The following is a 22,643-nucleotide window of genomic DNA, read 5'->3' on the forward strand; positions in this document are numbered from 1 at the left end:
GCCATAACATTATGATTTTTTACAAGTGTATGTACACTTTTGACCACAACTGTATGTTTCAATCTAATATCAAAACTCATAAAATCACCCTCCCTGTATGCTGGAAAAATAGATCATTTGCCTCTGATCCCAAAATCCTAATAGAGAACACAATTTAGGAGACAGTACAAACATTTAAAAAATGTTAGTTTTAATCTTCTTGATTTATTGAACTTAATGCTTCCAAATGATTCTGCGTGGAGAACAGATTGCTCGCCCGTAACACAAAACATGTCCGTTCAGCAGGCGCCAGAACAACCGTTTTCCAAGACTTTTCTGACATCATCTCCCAATTGGTAGGTCTGAGGCTCAAACTTAGGATCCAAAAAAAAAAGCAACAACAAAAAAAAACATTAAAAAAAGGTTTTCTGTTTCAGTTAGAGTTTGGTTGATTTTCTGGTGTGGATTTCAGCCACAAAGATGTCACTTCCAGTCTTATCGTTGGTCAGATCCCTGTAGGACAAAAGGATAACATTGTGTCTATACAGTGAAATTGATAAATCTTGTAAAGATTTTGTTTGTAAGATTTTTGTCCACTTTCAATATATCATGGAGTAGCTATCAAAAGCTTAAAGGGCTTTAGAGGATTTTGTGAAAAGAGAAGCAAAGATAAATTGTTTCAGAATATGTGTTGGTATATGTTTTCACACCATAGACTAATTTAGTTGCACCTTCACATTTTTTTGCTTAGCTGGAGTCTATAAACACCAACTGTTGGTCACAACGTATTCATAACGCTGTAGATGTTTTTGTTTGGTCCTTTCTCCTGACTGATACCTTTGTGCAGCGAGGTTTTCTCGATCGACCTCTATGGAAGTCGTGTCTTTAGCCGAAGGCAGCAAATGTGACAATGTTTGGAGATTTTTATTTATTTATTTAAGTTCCCGAAATTGATGGCAGATGTAAACTCTGAAAGACTGAATGTCGAAAATGAATCAAAAGGTGCAGCAAAAAAAAAAAAATGTATAAGTTGCTATGTTATGCAATTTATACAGTAAGCTTGGCTAGTGGTGTTGTTGAGAGACTTCAGAAGGGGTATGTACACTTTTGAGAGAACATATATTTTAGTTTTTGTTCCAATGTATCCCCAAATTCTCCAAAATGGTAAGTTGTTTTAGTGTTTGTATTCAGGACTTTATATACTTAATGTTTCTTCAGCTCACCAGCTGTATCTCGTGTTGCAATTAGCGAGCTAGCCAGGAGTTACATGGGCTGCCCCAAAACTTAAAAATACTAGGGTGCCTCAGATCTCATGGATTACACACACACTTCTTCCTGTAGCTCCAGTGAGAGTACCACAGGATATGAGCTCACCCATTGCTCTTGCCATCAGTGGTTGAATCTGGAAGATCTTTCCTGCTGGTCTCAGGAAGTAGGAAGACCAGCGCTCCGCTTAGCACAGCCAGGCTGCTAAAGACTATGATGGGAATGGAGCGGTGGTACACAGCCAGCATGTTGAGTAACGGCGACAGCAACCCTGCAACTCGAAAGGCAATGGAGCCCAAAGACACTGCAGTTTGCCTAACAGAACAGAGCATATTTCAGTTGCAAAAATATACAATTATCATGTGTAGTTTATTTTTTTACTTTTTCATGTGACACACCTGATAGAAGTAGGAAACAGTTCTTGAATGTAAACCAGACACACTGAGCCGGCCCAGTTCAAGAAGAACTTCCCTATGGTAACCAGGGTTGTCACGGCTACGGCGCTGTCTGAAATTCAGGTGAAGCAGAAGCATTTCTAACTGTGAGAATACTCCGCGATTATTCTTGCGGCGTTAGATTTAGCAGCGTTTACCTTGAGGACAAGCCAGGGTTAGAAGGCAAACAACCCCCGCTAAGAGGAGAGTCGATAACAGCGATTTTTTCCGTCCCAAAAACTCTAAAAACCAGATGCAGAGGAGATGTGCCGGCACCTCGGAAATCCCGAACAGAAACTGGACCAGGAAGATGTCCAGACCAAACTTGCCCACGTTCAGAACGAGGCAGAAGTAGCCCAGGTTCAACGAAAACCTCAACATGTGAGACATGAATTATTTCATAAGTTATCATGGAAATGTAAAGCGAATCAACGGTGCCTCACTTACCAGGCAAAGGATATGATGAAGAAATGTTTTATCAGCACCGCTGAGGTAAAAATAGTTTTGATTCCTCCACTTTCCACTTTTTTCTCCTCGCTTACCTGTCAAGCAAACATAAATTTACTAAAATCTGAATGTCAAAAAGGCTGCACAGTGGCGCAGTTGGTAGAGCTGTTGCCGTGCAGCAAGAAGGTTCTGGGTTCGATTCCTGGCCCCGGTCTTTCTGCATGGAGTTTGCATGTTCTCCCTGTGCATGTGTGGGTTTTCTCCGGGTACTCCGGTTTCCTCCCACAGTCCAAAAAACATGACTGTTAGGTTAATTGGTCTGTCTAAATTGCCCCTAGGTGTGTGTGTGTGTGCGCATGGTTGTGTGTCTGTGTTGCCCTGCGACAGACTGGCGACCTGTCCAGGATGTACCCCGCCTCTCGCCCAGAACGTTAGCTGGAGATAGGCACCAGCACCCCTCCCGACCCCACTGAGGGACAAGGGTGTTCAGAAAATGGATGGATGGATGTCAAAAAAATAGTTTTGTTAAATGGGATTTCCCATTTACAGAATCCTTCTATTTATTTTTTCTTATGCTTTTCTGTCAAAGCATGATCTATGTCTGATCATTTCATTTGATCAGACATAGATAACCTGTCAAACTACATAATGATTTTACATATTAAGCTAAAGAACTGACCTTTATTAATCACATTGTGTTTGTTCGATTTAAACAGTCACATTTTCACTTAGATCCAGGTTGGTTTAGACAACTTTTGTCCCTGAATAAAATCCTAATTTCAGAACTGATTTTTGTATTTACTCAGGATTAACACCGTCACGATGACTTGGCTGTTTTCATACTTTCGGTTGCAGAAGTTAATTTTTCTTTGACTCCAGAAGTCAAATTTGGTTGAATATTATCTCTGGTAAACCTTGTCAAGCAGGTTCTCCGGGATTTCCTTTTTATTGAGCGCCGCAGCTTTTCGGATCAGCTCCTTGGCTTCCTCTGGTCTTCCCTGCCCCAAGAGCCACCGGGCCGATTCGGGAATCCACCTTAAAAAAGAAAAACAAAAACTGTTGAGCAGATCCAAACCGGTTCAGACCTGATGATCCGATGTGTAAACGCCGTCATGTTGGTAGTTCATTTAAAACAAACAACAACAACAAAAGGTTACAGCTGACACCTACCATATGTAGAGGAACACCACCGCCTCTGCCCCTGCCACCACGTACTGTGCTTTCCTCCAGTCACGGACGAAGTAGACCAGGCCGGCCAACGCACACTGTCCGAAACTCCCAAACACCTGGCTCACACAGGAGGCAAGGGACCTTTTGGTGATCCCAATCCATTCTGTAGCTGCACAAACACACACGGGTCAGTCGCTGACATCACTGCAGAGCACAGCCACACGAAAACGTCCTACTAACATTTTTTTCTTTAACATGCACATATCGATTGCAAGCTTTTTTTCCTATTTGTCTTTGGAAAATAAGGTCATTTATTTTCACTTGAACAACAGAAAAGTAGACTTGAGACGCTGTTTGAATCTGTTAGTGTACTCGTACTTTTCTGCGATTTCATTTGAACCAAACTAGATTTATCAGGACAAAACCTGTCTCAAAATGCCGAGTAACTATTTTCTCATCATATGCATCTGGTTTGATACGACTGAGTGTAACTCCAGATGTTTTTAAGTGGACATAAATACAGAGTCCTTATTTAACAGGACTATACGATTTACAAGAGGTTTGAAATGGGTTTTATTCCATTTCAGCGATTTGGTTTAACTTTCTCTATTGTTAAAATTAATACTAAATATCCATAAATCCAAAAATTAGACATGTGTGAGCATGTCTGATACTGATACTTTTTATTAAAGTTTGACATCTTATCAAATGTCTGACCGTTGTGATTTTTGCTTTGAATTATTTTTGCCAAACCTATAGTAGAAATTAGGCAAAGTTTATAGCTACCTACAAAATACCTTATTAATATCTTAACATGATTTTTTCATAAATAAAGTCCAAAATTTATTTTTTGAGGTAGAGTTGAAAGACAATGCAAAAAGTTTTAATGAAACTGGAGTATCAATCTTAACATGCTAGTAATAATCCGATACTGATACAGACTTAGTTTTGATATTATCGATATGTTTGGATCAATCCGCCCACTTCTACCAAAAAATGTTCGAAAGACACACAAGACGTACCCAGCACTATAGAGTTCATCCTGTATCCTCCCAGCGCCGCTCCAACAATAAACTGGGACACAATGTAAACGTGAACATTTGGAGACACACCGGCAACCACGAGAAATATCAAAAGGAGGACAACTGGGAGCTGAGTAGTTCTCTTGCGGCCATACCTGAACACACAGATAAAGGCTTTACATCTTTTTTTTTTTTTTTTGTAACAAGTCAGTAAGGCAATCATTTAATTTAACTTCTTTTTTTGTTTGTTTTTTTAATAACTTACGAGTCAGCAACTGGTCCGAAGATGAACGAGCCTGCGAGCATACCCGTCATGAAGATGGTCTGGGTGACTTCCGCCATGTTAGACTTCTCACAGACGAGATCAAACTGCAAAAACGACGCTGAAATGATTAGAAGGCAGTCGCTGGAAAAGGCATGAATAACATCATCTCTCTTCACTTACATCAGTAACTATGGTGGATTCATACAGCATGTTACCAGCATAAACCCATCCGTCCCTGCAGCCTGTTGTCTCATTGAGTCCATTCTCCCTGATATCCTGGATGTTCCGGTCCTCAGGGACGAACATCCGACACCGGCTGAAGCTCCCATCCTCCTCCCGGGGCACCGTGAGGTTCAGCTGCTCCTCTATGGTCAGGTTAGCAGCTCTGAGGATCCAGTCCGTGTTGCAGTGTCGCTCCGGGTCGGACTGGATGAAAAGGAAGCTGCAGAAGAAAACTGGGAGCAAAAAATGTGGCGAGGCCAACGCCAGGAGAAGAAGCCTTTGGAAGAAGCCAAAGTCCCCGACGGTCTCAAGAATTTCCCCAAAGCCCACCATCTTTGCGCAGACGAAGAAGCCGCTAAGGCCGTCTTTATGGAGGCATACATGAAAAATCAATATTTAAACTTTGACTCTAATCAGTCACCGAGTGTGAGGGGGAAACCAACCTTCAACACAAAGTTAGTGTGGCAATGGTTGACATGTTAAAATAAGCGAAGGAAGCTGATGTGTAGCTGCAAGAGGAGGAGCTTGGTTTGTTTGTCTCATACTGTCAGGACATAGTGACAGAAAAACACATTTTTGTAAAAGTGTTCATTTTTACATATTTGTTAAAACTTTCACCATGTCGTGACAGTATGAGACAGATAATTTGCAAAAAAAAAGAAAAAAAAAGAAGCTCCCTCACCTCATCCCAGTGCTACTATTACACTGAAGAAATGCATTGCTCCCTTCCAAAGCAGCCAATCAGAGCCAGGAGGAGGATCTTAGTGCTGCCAATCAACCTTGTGTGCAGTACTAAATGTGCTAGTAGTGGCAGAGAAACAAGTTATTTCAGGGAAACTTTATCTGCCTTCATCGGCCATGCTAGCTAGCCTTAGCACATATGATGAGTTGCACTGTGGTTAACCAGCTGTTGGGAGCAGAGTGTGCACGAGAGTGATTGGCAGCACTAAGTCCCTCCTCGTGGCTATGATTGTTTCTGACCGAGCAGCTTATTTCTGCAATAAGAGTTAGGAGAAGGCAGAGGAGCTTGATTGACGGTTCGTTATAATATTAACAAATATGTTAAAAAAAAAAAAAATAATAATAATAATAATAATAATAAAAGTTAGTTACCTACCCCACATTAAATGTCTTCCTTCTTTTAGTTAATTGAAAACATGGACGCTAGTCGGTCCAGATAGTGGAATACAATTAAATTAATCATTTCTATTCCAGTAACATTGTATTTGTGGAAAATATGTTACTGGCTATGTTTGCTGTTTTACCCCAAAAAAACAACTTTTTAAAAGTTTTTTAAAATTATTATTTTTCCAAAACATGTCAAGCATTTTCTCTTTCTCTTCCCACATATATTGTGTATATTTTTAGTTGAGCAGCGCTGGTAGCTACTCCAAAACACCTGGATCTGAAATTGTGAAAGGAGATTTTTAAAATATTGACTCAAAAGGGTCAAACTCAGGCACTAGCCAGACTTCAGTTCTTTGTAATTTTGAAAACCACACATAATGTTTTTCCTTTGCATTTCAGTTAAGCATGACTGTCAACGATTGTGACTGTAAAAGGACAGAATGTGAAAAAGCTCAAGACATCTGAATGCTTTGTCAGCGTTTTGTAAATCAAAACAATTTCTCGCTCATTTAAACCAATCGTGACTTTATTCAAATACTTCAAATCAGCTCGTGTGCCAACCAACGTGGATAAAACTGTGAGGGTCCTCCATTACACCTCACTGCAAACATTTTGTTCTAAATTCTGAATGTATGGGAGAGTCGTTCAAGATGAAGCAGAAAAATTGAAATGTACAATGTAGGAGATGTTAAAATTGAAATATGGACCAGTTCTCTTAGTGACCTCACATAGAGGCAACATTTGCTTTCTGTTAATGAAAGATACAAACGTCTGATCAGTCATTTCATCAACACACACACACACACACACACACACACACACACACACACACACAAACCGGCAGAGCGATGAGTCATTTGGTTAATCCTTTTTTCTGGGAAGAAAAAAGCAGAACAATTTGTTAAAGGCTCTAAGCAATTACAAATCAAGCAAAAAAAAAAATAAATAAAAATCATAAGGCGCTAGTTGAACTAAATATTTGCCTGATTAGCGACGCTCTGCCAAACCTAACTCTGTGTCCCGAACAATGCCTGATTTCTCTGTTTTGTTATTTACAAGGAAAATGTTCCCTTCACTGCATTCCCGCATCGGTACATGGAAACCCGAATGTGTGTGTGAGTTTCCCCGTCTTATTTACAACATCTCTCTATGCAGCATTTACATCAGCACCTGACCCGGAGAGCCTCGGTGTTTGGATAATAAAACAAAAGACATCAACGGTGACCCCAATAGTTTTCATAAGAAAAAAAAAAACTTCAAGCACTACATCAGGTGGCCTCTGAGATGTTTCAAACAATAATTCATGTGATGCTGAAAATATTTGGATTGCAGATAGTTTTAGATTAAACTTCCCTCCTTTACTTATGTTTAACATCTGTACACAGATAAGGACTAATTTGATAACAGTTACAGTAGAGATGAAGAAAACCTTCAAACTAATGTTAATGTTTTCTTCTTTTTGTTTTTTACATCAAAACTTCACATGAGTTTAGTTGGGACAAATCTTGTGCCAAGAAACTATTAAGCATCTTTATACAATTGTGACTGAATGATTTATTTTTTTTTTATACTCTAAGTTGATCAGAGTTTCCAGAAATCTCTAAAAAGTGATCCGATTGTAGTAAGTAATTACCGGGGGTATGAATACAGGCACATTTTTCATCTCCCACAGTCTGGATCAGGATCCATATTTATTATGTATCAAAACAAATGGAAATTTACAGCAGTGGGACATTTACTGCAACCATGAAATGATGGGAGTTTTACAGCAACAAACTCCAGGTGTGTTAAAATGAAAGACCAACATGTAGAGAAGATCCTCCTGCCTCTCAGAGGATCTGGGCCTGAATCCAGTGGGTAGAAGTGGGCGGAGCGATCCAATATGTCAATATCGATACCATGTTGGTATCGATATCAAATCGATACTAGCCTGGAAAGATCAATACGTTAGTTTTAGATTCTCAACTCTTAAAAAACCCCCAAAAGGTTTGCTTTGATTTTCCTCAAAGGATAAACAATATATTGATAAACAACACACACAAATCTGTTTTGTTTTTTCTTTTGTTTCTGTTATTGACGTTAATATGCCACGAAAGCATTTTGTAGACACTTATAAACTTTGTCAAAATTCCTATGCAGGTTTAAACAAAAACAGTTAAAAGGAAAAACCACAAACATTTCTAAAGGTCAGAAGTTTGATGCTTTGATGGTGAATCAGAAGTATTGGAGTCGATATTGGTGATATCCGTATAACGTATCATATTTATATTTTCTACCATCTCTGTCATTTTATATTTACACCCCAGGGATGCAAAAGGTCACAGATTATTATATAAAAAGACTCCTAAAAAGTCTGATCAACTTAAAAGTGTAAAGATAAACAAAAAAAATGCTCAACTTTTTAAGCATTTTTAAGACTAACTTCTTATTGGTGGGAACAATTGTGTGTGTGTCTTTTTTTGTCATTGAATAAATGTACTCAAATTAAAGTTTGCATTTTCTGGACTTTTCAGAATAGAATTCTGCTACCAAAACAAACAAACAAAAATTAGTTCTTGCTTTTTGCACAGAAGGTGTTAAGAAATTTGTCCCATCGGTACCTGACAGTCTGTTGATGAGGGCACTCAGGGGTTTTTAAATGAACATCAACACTGACTGGTTGATACAGAAACCAGAGGAAACACCGCAGAGGCACAGAACAAAAACACACGCTGCAGCTTTGATACAGTCTAGTGACTGGAATTAGGATTTTGTTGTTGAAAAGTTAACAGCTTGGGGACAGGCGGGATACTTTAACCCTCCCGCGGTCTTCAAGGTTCACGTTGAGCGAGCCAAGCCAGCGGTTTGGTATTTAAGATTGACTCGTACCTTGACGCCTCACTATGAACCTAGCTTTAGCGTGACGCTCAGGAGGAACGCGGCAAATGTCCCTACAGCGGGGAAAGTTTGTTCCGTCAGACCGTCAGTTCCCAAAACTACACACACACAAAAAATGCCTCATAAAAACGCATGGAACCATTCACAGACTGCAGGAGGGTTAAAAGTATGAATGTAACATATATCTGCATTTTGCATATAAATCCCTGTTGCTACTCAGGTATGCATTAGGACATGTTACTATTTTTTTAAAGACACCAGTTCCCCCATAAGTGTAGACCAGACTTCATGCATACAGCCATGACTCAGTATTCATTTGCATTGTATGTGGTAGCAGCTAAATTTCAGTGAAGTACAGAAAGACCTTAAAAATAAAACAACAAAAAATGAAAGCTACCAAATAGAAAAGGAAAAATCCAACAGCTATGAGAGTAAGCTGCCCCTACAAGCTTTATTTTACTTTGGAAGAACATTTCCAGTTTTTGAGCATGTATGCCTCCACAGAAGTTCACTTGCAGTCAACGTGTAACATGAGTCACCTCGGACTCGACACCAGCGTTCAGGATTCTCTGCAGCTGTCAGGTCATCAGTCGCCACAAGGCTGAATTATTTCTTACAGAAAAAAGAAAAAAAAGACAGCAATCATCCTAAACGTCAAAGTGTTGATGAGTCGGGTTTTTAGTATTGTAACTTTCTGCAGCAGGTTCCTAAAGATGCTTATTTCTGCTGGTTGACCTTTGATGAACTTTTTGGAGGCGCACGCACAAAAAATAAAAAATAAAAAAAATTAGCAGTTTCATGCAAAAACAAAGTAGCAACAACAGCAACCGGTGGTGAAATATGATGATGTGATGAAACAGACAGCACTATAGCACTATTGCATAGTAGAAGAATATTAGGCAGAGCTCAGTGAGAGAAAATAAACCTGTGTTGTGCACTACATCAGAAAATACCAGTGGATAAAGTGTTTTATTCAAAAAAATGAAAAAAATTGAAGCCGCTGCTGCTCACATGAGAATAGTTTTAACAGTGCTGAAATCCTCGCTGATGTTTTCCGATTCTTTACACCATTTCTGACCGCTTCGTAAGGAGTCTGGATCCAAGAACTTTGCTACGATGTGTTTAGGTACAGTATCGAACTCTGAGGGACACTCTTAGATTTCTTTGATATATATATTTTTTTTTTTTTTTGTAAAGAAAGAAATTTATTCATTTAACCAAACACTCGAGGGAGAGAGGGGAGTTTACGGTAGCTAAGGCTGAAATTTCAGTTTCAGTGTAGCAGAAAGCGCCGCGTGACAGTGGCACGACACTCTCGAGCTTTGTGGCACAAACTGATTTTTTTAAAAAAGAAAGAAAGAAAAAAAAAGGCCATCAGTTTCCAGTACTGGCAGGAGATGGTTTGGATTGTGCTTGTGTATGCGGAGGAGGACTAAAAGGAAAACGAATTAGGAGCTGATAATAGTTGATTGCATTTTTCTCTCCCATTAAACTCTATAAGCGCACTGTAAACATTTCAAGTGTGGTTCCTGTGATGAGCTGAGCCCCTTGGTGTGGTCCTCGTGCATCCTGCAGTAGAGTCAGTCACACTCCTGCCAACCTCACTCCACTCCCTCCTCATCCTCAGTCTCCTCTCTTTGGCAGTAGTGGGTCCTTGGAGTTGACTACAATGCAGCTGTGCAAAACCATACGTTTCAGTCTTACTTCGCCAACGCTGCTCTACTTAACTGATGCTGAGCTGCGCAAACCCGATCAACTTTACATCGTCGGGAATCTCGGACTCCTCCACACCAGACGCCTAGAAACAAACAAAAGCCATGATTTCTGCTTCATCCAGTGTTTCAACTACCTCTGATTTAAGACTCAAAATATTTTTAATACCATTATGAATTAAATTTAAGGCCTATATTTCCACCAAAACATACGAACGTCGTCCAAACAATTTGTGATAAATTTGCTCTTGGCATTGGCAGATGTAAAAAAGGCTAGCTAGCTAAAAAGGGGTATGCTAGCAGCTAGTTAGCGGTAGCCTCAACGTCCTGAGTCACAGAACGCAATGAAGACGTGTGAGTGTGACTCAAACTTTTGGCTGTCAGAAAATCCCACGAGAAAAAATAGATAAACTGAATATACATTACATAGTCCTATCAACACAAAATTATAATTTAGGATTAACATATTAAAGGCAAACTTACTTTTTTAGTGAATTTGAGACATTTTAAGGCCTTAACTTTAGATAAATTAACTCAAGACTTTTTAAGGTTGCAGAAGTGCATCTTTGGGGCCCTTAGTGGCGGTCTGAATAACTCTGTCCGGTAATAAATCACATTTTAAGTATGGGGGCTTGCAACTACAGATGGTTTATGCAGGTGGATGCTTGTTTTTATTTTTGTTGACGTGATTTTCATTAGCTGTGTGTTTCCATTAACCATAAAATTGGAATTACAAGAATAAATTTGCTTCTTGAAACACACGAACTTTGAAAAAAAGAACTCTCATTCAAAAGTGTTTATGCAAAGATGAGGTCGCCTTTTTCAGCCGTATCGACATTGGTGTTTTTCGCAAAACTGCAATGGAGACACTTTTTATTTTTACATCAAATCGGTTTGCATAAAGCCAGCAACCCGTTTATCGGCACTGGCATCACTGGAGAATACGCCACCAGGTATGTATATGTGGACTGGTAAGAATAAGAAAATATCTTCTGAAATTTTGATGTTTTTGGCCCTGATAGCAAAACGCTTGTGTTAACCCAACGAGTTGTACTCTATTTCATATAGTAGTATCAAACTAAATAAAAATGCATGTCACTTTTCTAATTTATTTAGACAATAACTTAAAACCGGCACCACTTCCCTTTACACTACTTTGTCAATTACACATTAAATACTCAAACTAATGCATAACTAAGTACATAACTCAGAAAAAAGTCATTTAAAAATCCAGGTTACTCCTGGTAAAAATGCATATAGTCATTAAAGCAGAATAAAGTCTCTTATCTTACCAGTTTAAAGGTCACATTTTTGTTACTCTGAGGATCATCAACAATCTTTTGCAAATTGGCAGCAACTAAACAGAAGACAGAAAAAAAAGAGATTAACAGGAACTAGCTTAAAGGCACAGACAAATACTTCAATTATTATTGAAGCGAGAGCTGTAAATGTGCTAAATGTGCTTTATTCGCTTCGTAACGAAGCGAATAAAGTCATCAACCTACCGATGACCAAGTCCCTCCCATCAACCAGACCGGCTGAGACCAGCTCCTGAGAGACGCCATCAGCAGAGTCTGAGGACAGAAACAACGTGAGTGGCTTCGAGCAGGACGAGACGAAAACAGACAAAAAGCCGTCTGCGAGCGTTTCTACCTCTGCCACTCATGAACTCAAAACGGATGTCGTTGAGCTCCTTCTTGTTGTTCCTCAGTCTGAGGACAAGGCTGATGGGAACGCTGGAGGCCGCAGGATCCTGAAGTAAAAAGTCAAATAATTAAAGGTTTGACTGTGTATAAGCAGGAAACATGCCACAGTTTAAATGGAATCATCTACACGAGTTTCATATTAATTCGGGACATTTAATGAATTATTTGGGCCATTCTTTGAACCCGCGGGACAGCGATCTTAAACACACACTAACTGGTGTAAAAATGGATGAGGTTGACTAACATTAAGCTTCTGGTGTGGCCCAGACCGCAACCCGATTGAAATAATAAACCGTTTTTGTTGTATTGTCATTCAACTCTGCAAAAGAGCTGCTAAAATTTATCCTTAAAAGTCCCAAAAACCACAAGATTTTTAACCAGGAATAAACCAAATCCTACATCTCAAAATGGAAAAACTACACTTTATCGTTACCATAAATTCTATTTTTTATTGTTATAAGAATTTTTAAGTAACAATAAACCCTGTACGATGTTATAAGAAATATTAATTGAAAAGCAAAAGAAGTGATATAATCATATAGTTGCTTCACACTAATTTGTTGAGAATATACAGCCAGAATATTTGTCCTTACGTAATAAATATTACTACAACTAACAACTAAATATTTTATTAATTGGTTATTCTGATAATCAATTGGATAAAAATTTGTCACATTATTTCATTTAACCACTTGAATCTTTTTTATACAACACTAAACCACATTAAGAAAAGCAAATGCATACAAAAATACATATTTTATCACTTAAAATGCAAAAATAGCCTTCCTTAAGTGAATTTGAGCCAGGGGAAGCTAAAACTACAACTTGAGGAGTTTTGTGTAAAACAAAGGTGTTGTATCCTCAAAATATGTATTTATTTTGTACAATTTTGGCTTATTTTTGCTCCAAATATTATATATATATATATATATATATATATATATATATATATATATATGTTTTCCTTTCCTTTTTTGGTCCCTGCATGCTCCATTTAACAATTAATTGATTAATCTAAATTGGTTGACAATCATTTCAATAACTGATCAACCGTGAATCGTCTGATTAATTGTTTCATCCCTGAAAATAGCCAAACCATGAAAGTTTTTCCTGTTCAAACCTGAACCGCAGGTCCATGCGAAGGGCTCGCCGGCTGGGTGGCAGCCTGTGGCGGAGCTTCGTCTCCTGCTGCAGCCAGGTTTGCTGGTCTCTCGTGTGCAGCTCCTGGTGGCTGCAGATGCGTGGTGGCGCCATCTGCTGGCGGGAAAAGCTAACAGAAATTTGCAGATAAATTTTGGGAGGTCTTTTTATTACGTTCAATGTGAAAATAAAGGACTGAATGAAGGAAATGAAAGTCATGCAGATCGCTGTGTGTCGGCATCGTGATGAGAATCAAGAGTTTTCGGGTCATGTCCACCACAAATACACTCACCTCCATGTTTTGGGAGCCGTCCTTCACTCTGGGTGACTGCAGAATGGACATGACAGATTATCAGGATTGAATACATGCAATTTGTCTTTCATCCCCCCCACCAGTCCACATCCATGGACTGCTGGGAGTTTTATAGGATTGAGGAGTTAACAGGAAAGCAGACCCAAAACGGCCAGACATTATTTAAAACAAACACTAGACAGAGATGTAAGCAGAAGGTACATCTCTCCGGCCAGGTATTTAAACCACTTTCAGCCATTGTAGCCCCCCACCTTGAATTAATACAAGAGCAAAACACATTCACTACAAGGCTAAAGGTTGTTAGGACCTGAGCACCATCTGCAAAAGCGGTCTTATAAAGCCGAGCAGAGCGGCTGTCACGTGGGGTCTCACCCTCAGGGCGGCCACGGCGGCTTTTCCCTCCTCACTCTCCTCGTCCAGCTCGTCATCGCTCCACTCCCATCCGCCGTCTTCCGTCTTGTGGAGGCGGCCGCTCGAACCGGGCACCCGACGCACCTGCAGGACGCACCCCAATAAAGAGAAGCAGAGCTTACTGCGGACAGCTGTTTGAGCCCGTCCAAGGCCGATCTTGGTGTGCGTCACATGCCAAGGCTGTGAAACTGGGTCACACCCTTGTTAAACCAACGCAGCTTAGTCACATAAACAACACTGTTTTTTTTTCTGTAAACATTAAATTCATCTGCATTGGTAAAAAGTGCCAAACCTTTTTAGATCGGTCTGATATTGTGGGGCCTTTCATCAGGAGCTTTTCCTGCAAGTACTCGTTGTTCTGCAACAAAACAAAACAAAATCTACATTTAAAACCATTCATTTCAAAAACTTGAGAATAAATTGATTAGGGATGCAAACAATCACTTGTGACCAACTATTGAGCAATAGTTAATTAGGTTAAAATTTGTTCCAATCTAATAATCTAATCATGTCCGATTAGACATTCTTTCAGTGTTGCAGTTTGGCATCCAGCCAGCAGAGGGCGCCGATGGAGCCAGTTGACAAAGGAATAAAGATGGCGGCGGAGCAATATCAACACGGGTAATGAAAACGGCCCAAATAGAGTACTGTGTGGGATGCAAGATTCATTTTATGCGGTATCTGTTTTAAAATGTAAATACTCAACTCCTTCAGTTATCACTTTATTAGCGCTTCATTCTGCCGAGCCAAGCCTGTCAAGTCTCCCTTTATGGCGGGGAAACTACCGTTTTTGTATCTCCATCCCCTGCCAGTAGCACCGGACGGCGACATTTCCGTATTCTCAAGTCCAAAAATTGACATGTATGAGCCGAACTGCATGACGGAGCAGCGTCAACTTCCCAACCAAAAATTACATGAGTAAATGCACTTCATTCTTTCAAGAGCAACCACAGACAGTACTTCTGCATGAATATTGCTCTGTTAATAGGGAATATTGTATTCTTTTCATCTTTTATTTTTCTATTCACCAGTCTAACAGCTTCCTGTTTTGTGATATTTTACAAATATGTATAACTTAAATAATATGAGAACCACAACTGTCTGTTCATGGGGTCAATATTTAATACAGCTAACAAAATAATGTAAAATTTTAATAGTTTTTTTTAATTCAGCACATTATGAAAAATGTCACACTTCATGTTGTGAAAAGACAGTCAGCCATCTTGATAGAAGAAAATGGCAGTTTATCATTTAACCGTTAGTCAATCAATAAGATCTATCAACTTTAAATGAACTCATTAATCAATAACTTCCATCCATAATTTCTATGAATAAACATAGAGCTCACCTTGGCTTTTGTAAAGAATTTGTGCTTCAGCAGCTCAGCAGCCGTTGGTCTGAAAAAGAGACCACAGACAGATGTTTTTGAACAAACGGCGCTTCTGGTCGGCAAATGAGAGAGTCAGAGACCAACTGACCTTTTCTCTGGATCTTTCTGTAAACACAAGGAGATCATCTTCCTGAACGACTTGCCGTATTTCTTCACCGTTTCTTTGTCCGCAACACCCGTCTCCAGACAAGGAGGGTCGTTCTGCAGAGTCAGCATCAACACCTGGAAAACGCAGATATTCAGGTGATGACGACACTGACGGGTTCATCAGTAAGAAAAAAAACATAAAAACAGAGACGAGCTGAAGTCTGGCACTGATGAACAGTCTCTGGATTTTGTGTACCCAGGGTTCAAACACTTTTGCCACATTAAAATTCAAGCACTTTTCAAGGTAAGTTTTAAAACTTTTTCAGCCCCACACTTTTGAGATAAAAAACAAACAAACAATACAAATGAACTAAAAAAAAAGGCAGTTTCAATTAACTAGAATTATATAATTTATTATGATTATTATGTCTTATGATAGCATTCTGCAGCTGGAACAAAATAAACTAACAAAATTTCATGCTTTTAAATGTCTCTCACACGCGCACGACATACACCTGACTGGTCAACAAAAAACTAAATTACAAAATATCAATGTTTTTAAAGTATAAAACATAAGATGACCTTTATTTCATTTACACAGATCAATTAGTCATTGAGCCATTAGGAATAATAAATAGTCATGATATTGAAACAATCCAATCAAATTGTGTTAAGTTAACCTGTTGGTCTCAGGTTGTCATTCACAATGACAGGGGTGTCAAACTCCAGTCCTCAAGGGCCGCTGTCCTGCAGTGTTTAGATGTGCCACAGGTAAAAAAACAGTGGAATGAAATGGCTTAATTACCTCCTCCCTGTGTAGATCTCGGTGGCCGCCGCATGATTAAAAACTAATTATTCTTTTCAGGTGTGGTGCAGCAGAGGCACATCTAAAAGTTGCAGGACAGCGGCCCTTCAGGACTGGAGTTTGACACCCCTGTCACGAGAGGACCCAAATTTGGGTCCTCTAGTGACAGACAGGTTAAATTATCTTTACGCTCAAATTAAATGCTTGAACACAATATACAAAGAAAGTTACAAAAAAAATCCCCAAAAATGTTCTCACTTAGGATTCTTATGTTTAACAAATAGAAATATTTTATTCTGACTGAACTAAAGTAAGAAAAGTTTCGTCTGATTTAAGTTCACAAAGTTTCACTGATTCAGTGAGGAAAAAATGTGTCCAATTTTTTATTATGCATTTATTTACAATATATTAAAAATATCTAGTTCCGACAGTATTCAAATGTAGGATTTTAATCAAATGTTAGATTACTCTTTATTACAAAGTGATACAATCTCCAGATCCAGCATCTCAACAACAAGCAGAGGCTCAAATGCAAACCGAAATTTTCTGGATTGCTCGAGCAAAAAGGAAACCATTAGATATCTGCATAACTAGCAAATAAAGGTGCTAAGTGCCCAGTCACCTTCATTGGTGGGTATTTGTGATACGGCGCGGCCCCAGTGGCCAGTTCGATGGCGGTTATCCCAAAGCTCCAGATGTCTGCTTTGAAGTCGTAGCCACGGACCTGGTGATATAAAAATAAAAGCCATTTGGACAAAATGTTGAACATAATTTTTTCCCCCCTGTTTTAGATACAGTACAAGATGAAACTGAAGGACAACTCCCACCTGCTCCATGACCTCCGGCGCCATCCAGCACGGCGTCCCAACAAACGTCTTCCGAACCTTATTCCTCGTCATGTCTCCCCCTGTGGCTAGAAAGGCACTCACACCAAAGTCTGTGGTGTGAACGCCAAGAAAAGAAAAGATGTTTTAAAAAAATCTACGCAGAGATTATTTCTCCAACCTTTTCAAACTATGATGCATACTTCAAAGTGTAACTTCTTGTTTAAGTCACAGGAACAGAAACGGGAGAAAAACACTTTACCAGCTATCTGCACTGAGCCGTCGTCTCCGAGAAGAATGTTTCCAGCCTTAAGGTCTCTGATGGCAAAGAGTGAGGAATTCAATTAGTGCGTTCATCCTATTGTTCTTGGTTTTTACACGTACTATAAAACAGGGCATCTACAGGTTTCAGCAACTCAAATTTAAAACTTTTTAAGATCTTTTTCGTAACCTAACATGAATAAAATTTAAGACCAAAAAAACTATAAATATAGGGGATTGTTGGGCTGGCTCATAAGACTGAGAAGTGAGCCAGTGGCGAAAAATCAAAGCCAGCTGGGGAGAGATTTGCACTTACCCATGATAGATGCAAAGAAAAAAGCTACCTTGCTAGCTAGCAAGAGTATATTAGCATCTAGTATTACGCAACCCAGTGAAGCCATCTGTGTTCAACTCAAATTTTTGCCTGACTTAAAAGTCACTCAAGAAAAACATTAAATACATACTAGATTAAATAGTTTTGCCACAGCTAAATTTAAGACCTCTGATTAGCGTATTTAAAGCCAACTTACATTTTTAAAAATGAACTTAAGACATTTTAAGGCCTTAATTTTAGAAACACAAATTTAAGACTTTTTAAGGGTACGTGGGCACTCTTTGTAAAGTAGGTGCAAACTTTCCACAAAGAGCTAAAACAGATTAAGGACGCCCTGGGTCCTGAGGCCTCATCCTCACAGATTAGGTTTAAGTGAGTTAGTCACATCATCTGAGCCCAATCAGCTGCTGCTCTGTCAACTGAACTTAAAGTCAGAAAAAGTCTAAAAAGTATGAGGTAATCAAATTATGTGTTGGACATATTCTGCTCCAACGTAATCAATGTGGTTATGCGGAAATCCTTCTTAAATAGAAAGTTGTCTAGTGTGATGCAGTGACACTCGTAACGTGGCACATCACGGGGGGGACAGAGTGGCCTCTCTTTTCAGTTGTGCCTCAAGATGTTCCCCGTGAGGGACTTTTATGTAAAACAAACCTCCTCAATTATGCATTTTGACTGCATTAAATATTAAAAGAGTGAGATCAAGTTCAGACTGCGGAGGCGAAAAGCTCCGAGCCGGATAGCGGCGTTTTGTCTGCCGCCAGCTCGTCAGGTCTCACCGATGAATCTGTCCGTTTTTGTGAAGGTACTCCAGCCCCTCCAAGACTTCCTTCAGGATCGAAGCGATGCTGGCCTCGTCCAGCACTCCGTTCCTGTGCTCGCCGCGCGAAATGATGTGCTTGATGATGTCCAACACGGAGCCTGGAAGAAAGGCAGAGGCTTGTCACGAGACGCACCGGCCGTTCTGTGACCCGCTAAGCCTCTGGAAGAGTGCAACTCGCAGAAAACCTCATGATAGAAAATGAGGCGACACTTTTATTGTTTTTTCCCCCGACTAGATTGGTCAACTATTGGAAAAGTTTGGCAGCCAAGAACAACTGGAGCCTGGCCAACAATCTATCCTTTCGTCAAGCTTTGTGGTAAGACGAAAACCTGATCTGACAAAGCAAATAAGGGTAAATAAAGTTGGCCAGGCCTACTTACCACCACTGAGCAGCTTCATCACCAGCCACAGTTCATCTTTCACCACAAAGGAGGTATAATAAGACACAATGTTTGGATGGTGGCACTGGCTCATAGCCTGAATCTCTTTCTGCACAAATGGGGAAAAGAAAAAAAAGCATGAAAAGCTCAACCGTTAGCTTAAGCCAGGATTCAGTCCAAGTCTGTATATAAGAGTTTAATCTCCCTGTTAAAACAGCCAAGACATAAAACAGGTATACACGCTTTAAATCAGGTCTGGACAAGAAAAATAACTGACTACATTTGGTTAGATCATCACAGAGTCACAAGATGGGTTTCTTTTTTTAAATAGAGCGGGCAGACAAATGTTTATTCAGGACTCTGGAAATGTCAGAACACCTAGTTAGATTAGGCTGAAGCACAACAAAAGCACCATTGCAACAATGTTCGCATCAGATAGCACAGATGTTGATGATGAAGTGTGTGACAACCAACAAAAGGCAATGATTCAAAGAGAGCAAAGTCGTATCTGATGATCTACTGTAACATTTTGCTGCAAGTAAAAGCAAAGAAAGTATCCCGAAACAGTTACGTAGATGATTTGACATCTCCAATTGGTGTGTTGCTTTTAATAAGCAATAATAGCTGCCACAGTTTTGCATAGTTGCAATTAAGCACCTTGACCTTTGGGCTCTTGTTTCACTGGATTAAACAAACGCTGACATTCCACCCACAGTGATTATTTCGCTGCTGAATTCCAAGACTAATAGGTGGCTTATTATGTCCAGTCATACACTGGAGAGCATAAATGTGTCAAACCTATTTCTGTTGGTAAATTAGGAAAATGGGGGGGGGGGAAAAATGCAACTTTTTAAAAATTGTGACCAAGTGCAAAAAAGAAACTCTTCTTCGATCTCTGCTAAAACAAGTTTTATCTGATTTTGATTTTTTTTTCTTACAGAAAAGTAAGAATTTAAAGACAACAGCGAAATACTTTCTCTCCTGCTATGATGGTCATTATTTATAATATGAACAGGGCAACGACAGGCCGCTGTGCGAGAGAGCAGTCACTCAAAAACAGAGTTATTGCACTATTTAACAATAACAATTTAGTGAGGAGTTCCCATTATAAACCATTTTTTAGAAACTTATATTGGCACAGTTAGCATTACTAAAACAATTGCCTATATTTCCAAACAGGACATGTTTCACAAGAATAAAGCAGAGTAACGATGCATTAATAGTCAGCCGTTCTGTTACCTGCTGAAAGTCTTGCTCTCTCACTCTTACGCAGCCCGAGTGAAGCACAGACATCACATATTTTAGACGAGTATTGTACGGTTTTCTTTGAAAAAAGGTTCTTGTATGTTAGTTCTTCCACTGATTTCCTGTTTAAACCCTTCAATGATACTAAAAATAACAAACCTTGAGGTATCCACATTCAGCAACAGCATCCAAAGTTAGGACTGCTGCTCTTACATATTCTCAGGTTTAACCAAGTTTCATTAATCTAACATTCAACACTTCTTAGAACTTTTGTAAAATGTATATTTGTTATAACATGTTACACAACTCATGATGTTCTACTGACAGGTTAATAAACTTCAGCACCTTGGTAAACTTTTTCGCACTTAACAGAAAATCAGGCGTAGTGTATCAGTAATAAACTGGAAATAAACTGATCTGGGCCAAACAAATCAAAAGTTTCTAACATGTTTATCTAGTATGCAAATATGTATGAAACTTTGTTTCAGTATTTGAAGTTACATTAAAGTGTAGTATAAAGTATAATAAAATATTTTTTTACTTGATATAATCTTACAATCTCCGAGTTTCAGTAAAAAATAATAAAAAATAAATTTAAAAAACGCGAAAAAGCATTCCTGTACACTTGCAGGGCTACAAACACAATCCCATTGCTTTCGAAGGTGTCTTACCAGGAGCTCATCCATGCTAGTTTGACACTTTTCCAGGTTGATGCGTTTGATGGCCACCTTCTCCTTTCTTGGCTTGCAGTATGCTGCCTGAACAACTGCAGTGGCTCCACTCCCTGACGAGATCAACATTAGCAGTGAGGAGAACTAGTAGATCAAATAGTTCTTTATAAAAACTTTGATGTGGAATAAGGGATAACTACTACTAGATGTAAGACCAGGCAAGCCTCACACAGCCCAGCTTACAATGCAGCTACCATCACTTCTCACCTCCGAAATGTATTTTCTTTTCTAAAGCAAGAAATCACCGTATACTGTGTTATATACATATATATGTGAGGATTATACTTCGAGCAAATAGCACCTCCCTCTATCCTCTCACAGCGATTCTCTCACACTCGCCGGCTAAATTTTACTAGCAAGTCGTTTAGCTTCATGTAGCTCAGTTAGGAGACAGCCTCATATTTGCTTTCCAGCTAACAAGAGCAAGTGGCCTTGCCCGAGGGAAACTACCGGCCTGCATGAAGAGCTACGGGTTGGAACTTGACTTCTGACTGCAGCAGACATGCAACGCTAGTAGCTGGCGAGGCTAGCAGCAGATGTCAGCCAACGCTGCAGTGGAGACAGGGCTACGATGCTAACATTAGCAGGCTAAGCTACTCACCTATCACCTCGTTGAGTTCGTAGTCATCCCTGTTAATGGTCCAGGACTGGGTGGACTGTTCGTCTGCCATGTTTGTTTCCTCAGTGGTCTGTAAAAGCGCTTGGGAGCTATAACACAAACGCGGTCTAAAATGACAGATTTGACTTTACTCCATTCGGGTCCGTTGAGTCTGGTTGCTGCTGTTCCTTTGACAACTCCTGCCGCTGCCGCCGCCCCTGTCAACACAACTTTACGCGCGTCTGACGCAACGTCATACGTAAGACAGAGAGGGAGGAACCAAGATGTCGCCCTCTTCAGTTAGGCAGCAGTCGCGCTTCACACTTAAAGCCAGTAAAGGAAACATCATTGTCGGTACCAAACAAACAATGGTTTAGCCGCAACCCAAAAAACAGTTATTTTTCAAAAATATGTAGGTCACGTGTCATGACCGAGACAATCCTTGTTGTTATCCACATTAATAAAATATAACCAACAGATGGCGCTGATATTCCAATACTTGTGCCGTTTTCAATTCATAGACGTCAGAAAGCCCATCTCCCCAAATATTTCGAGAAATAATGTAAAAATTAATAAACTTTTTAACGTCTACCACAAGAGTAAAGACTGAAACGCCTAAGAAAATAGGACTTTTCTGTTAAGAAAAAAGAAAGTTGAGTTCAGTGATCCTCTACTACACCTCATTATTGGTCTTGATTTCTAAAGAGGACCCCAAGACCCAACATTTGAGTTGGTACGCCACCACTGGGAACAATTGTTATTGAAGACCCAAATAATTTTGCACATGTATGAGATGTTAATGTTGATCCAATTGAGATTATACTATTTTCTCATTCAAGACACAATCCAGTGTGTGTATTTTTCCTCACTAATAAACTGGCAACATACTGATAAAAAAAAGCCCAACTGGGTAAGAAAAAAAAGTGTGGATTTCTACTTCAGGATTACACAACATTTTCAGTTTAAAAACTAAAAAAGCGCAATGAAGCAATAAAAAATTAATAAACAACTTTGATGGAAGATTTTATTTAAAAATGTGAATAAAAAATGCAAGGAAAAATACAAACAGGAGA

The 22,643-nt window shown here is 39.4% G+C and overlaps 2 protein-coding genes across 2 annotated transcripts; both read right to left on the reverse strand.

Moving 5' to 3' along the window:
- Positions 1-170: 170 nt before the first annotated feature.
- Positions 171-5,414, reverse strand: LOC106934663 (solute carrier family 22 member 13-like). The gene is made up of 10 exons (XM_015014706.1): positions 4,764-5,414; positions 4,584-4,687; positions 4,319-4,473; positions 3,297-3,465; positions 3,041-3,161; positions 2,127-2,221; positions 1,838-2,052; positions 1,644-1,752; positions 1,354-1,560; positions 171-492 (listed from the first exon to the last, which is right to left on the reverse strand). The coding sequence occupies exons 1-10, from the start codon at positions 5,136-5,138 to the stop codon at positions 417-419; spliced, it is 1,626 nt and encodes a 541-aa protein (XP_014870192.1). The 5' UTR covers positions 5,139-5,414; the 3' UTR covers positions 171-416.
- A 1,981-nt stretch (positions 5,415-7,395) lies between these two features.
- On the reverse strand, positions 7,396-21,811 carry LOC106934658 (serine/threonine-protein kinase OSR1-like). Its single transcript, XM_015014695.1, has 17 exons — positions 21,574-21,811; positions 20,913-21,025; positions 18,997-19,105; positions 18,573-18,714; positions 17,461-17,516; positions 17,202-17,311; positions 16,997-17,098; positions 15,571-15,704; positions 15,441-15,489; positions 14,385-14,450; positions 14,054-14,176; positions 13,661-13,696; positions 13,349-13,498; positions 12,176-12,275; positions 12,028-12,096; positions 11,815-11,879; positions 7,396-10,608 (listed from the first exon to the last, which is right to left on the reverse strand). The coding sequence occupies exons 1-17, from the start codon at positions 21,641-21,643 to the stop codon at positions 10,534-10,536; spliced, it is 1,569 nt and encodes a 522-aa protein (XP_014870181.1). The 5' UTR covers positions 21,644-21,811; the 3' UTR covers positions 7,396-10,533.
- Positions 21,812-22,643: the final 832 nt, after the last annotated feature.

The sequence above is a fragment of the Poecilia latipinna genome, unplaced genomic scaffold (assembly GCF_001443285.1).
Source record: "Poecilia latipinna isolate Pla-1442-1.1 unplaced genomic scaffold, P_latipinna-1.0 Scaffold1839, whole genome shotgun sequence".
Taxonomy (NCBI): Eukaryota; Metazoa; Chordata; class Actinopteri; order Cyprinodontiformes; family Poeciliidae; genus Poecilia; species Poecilia latipinna.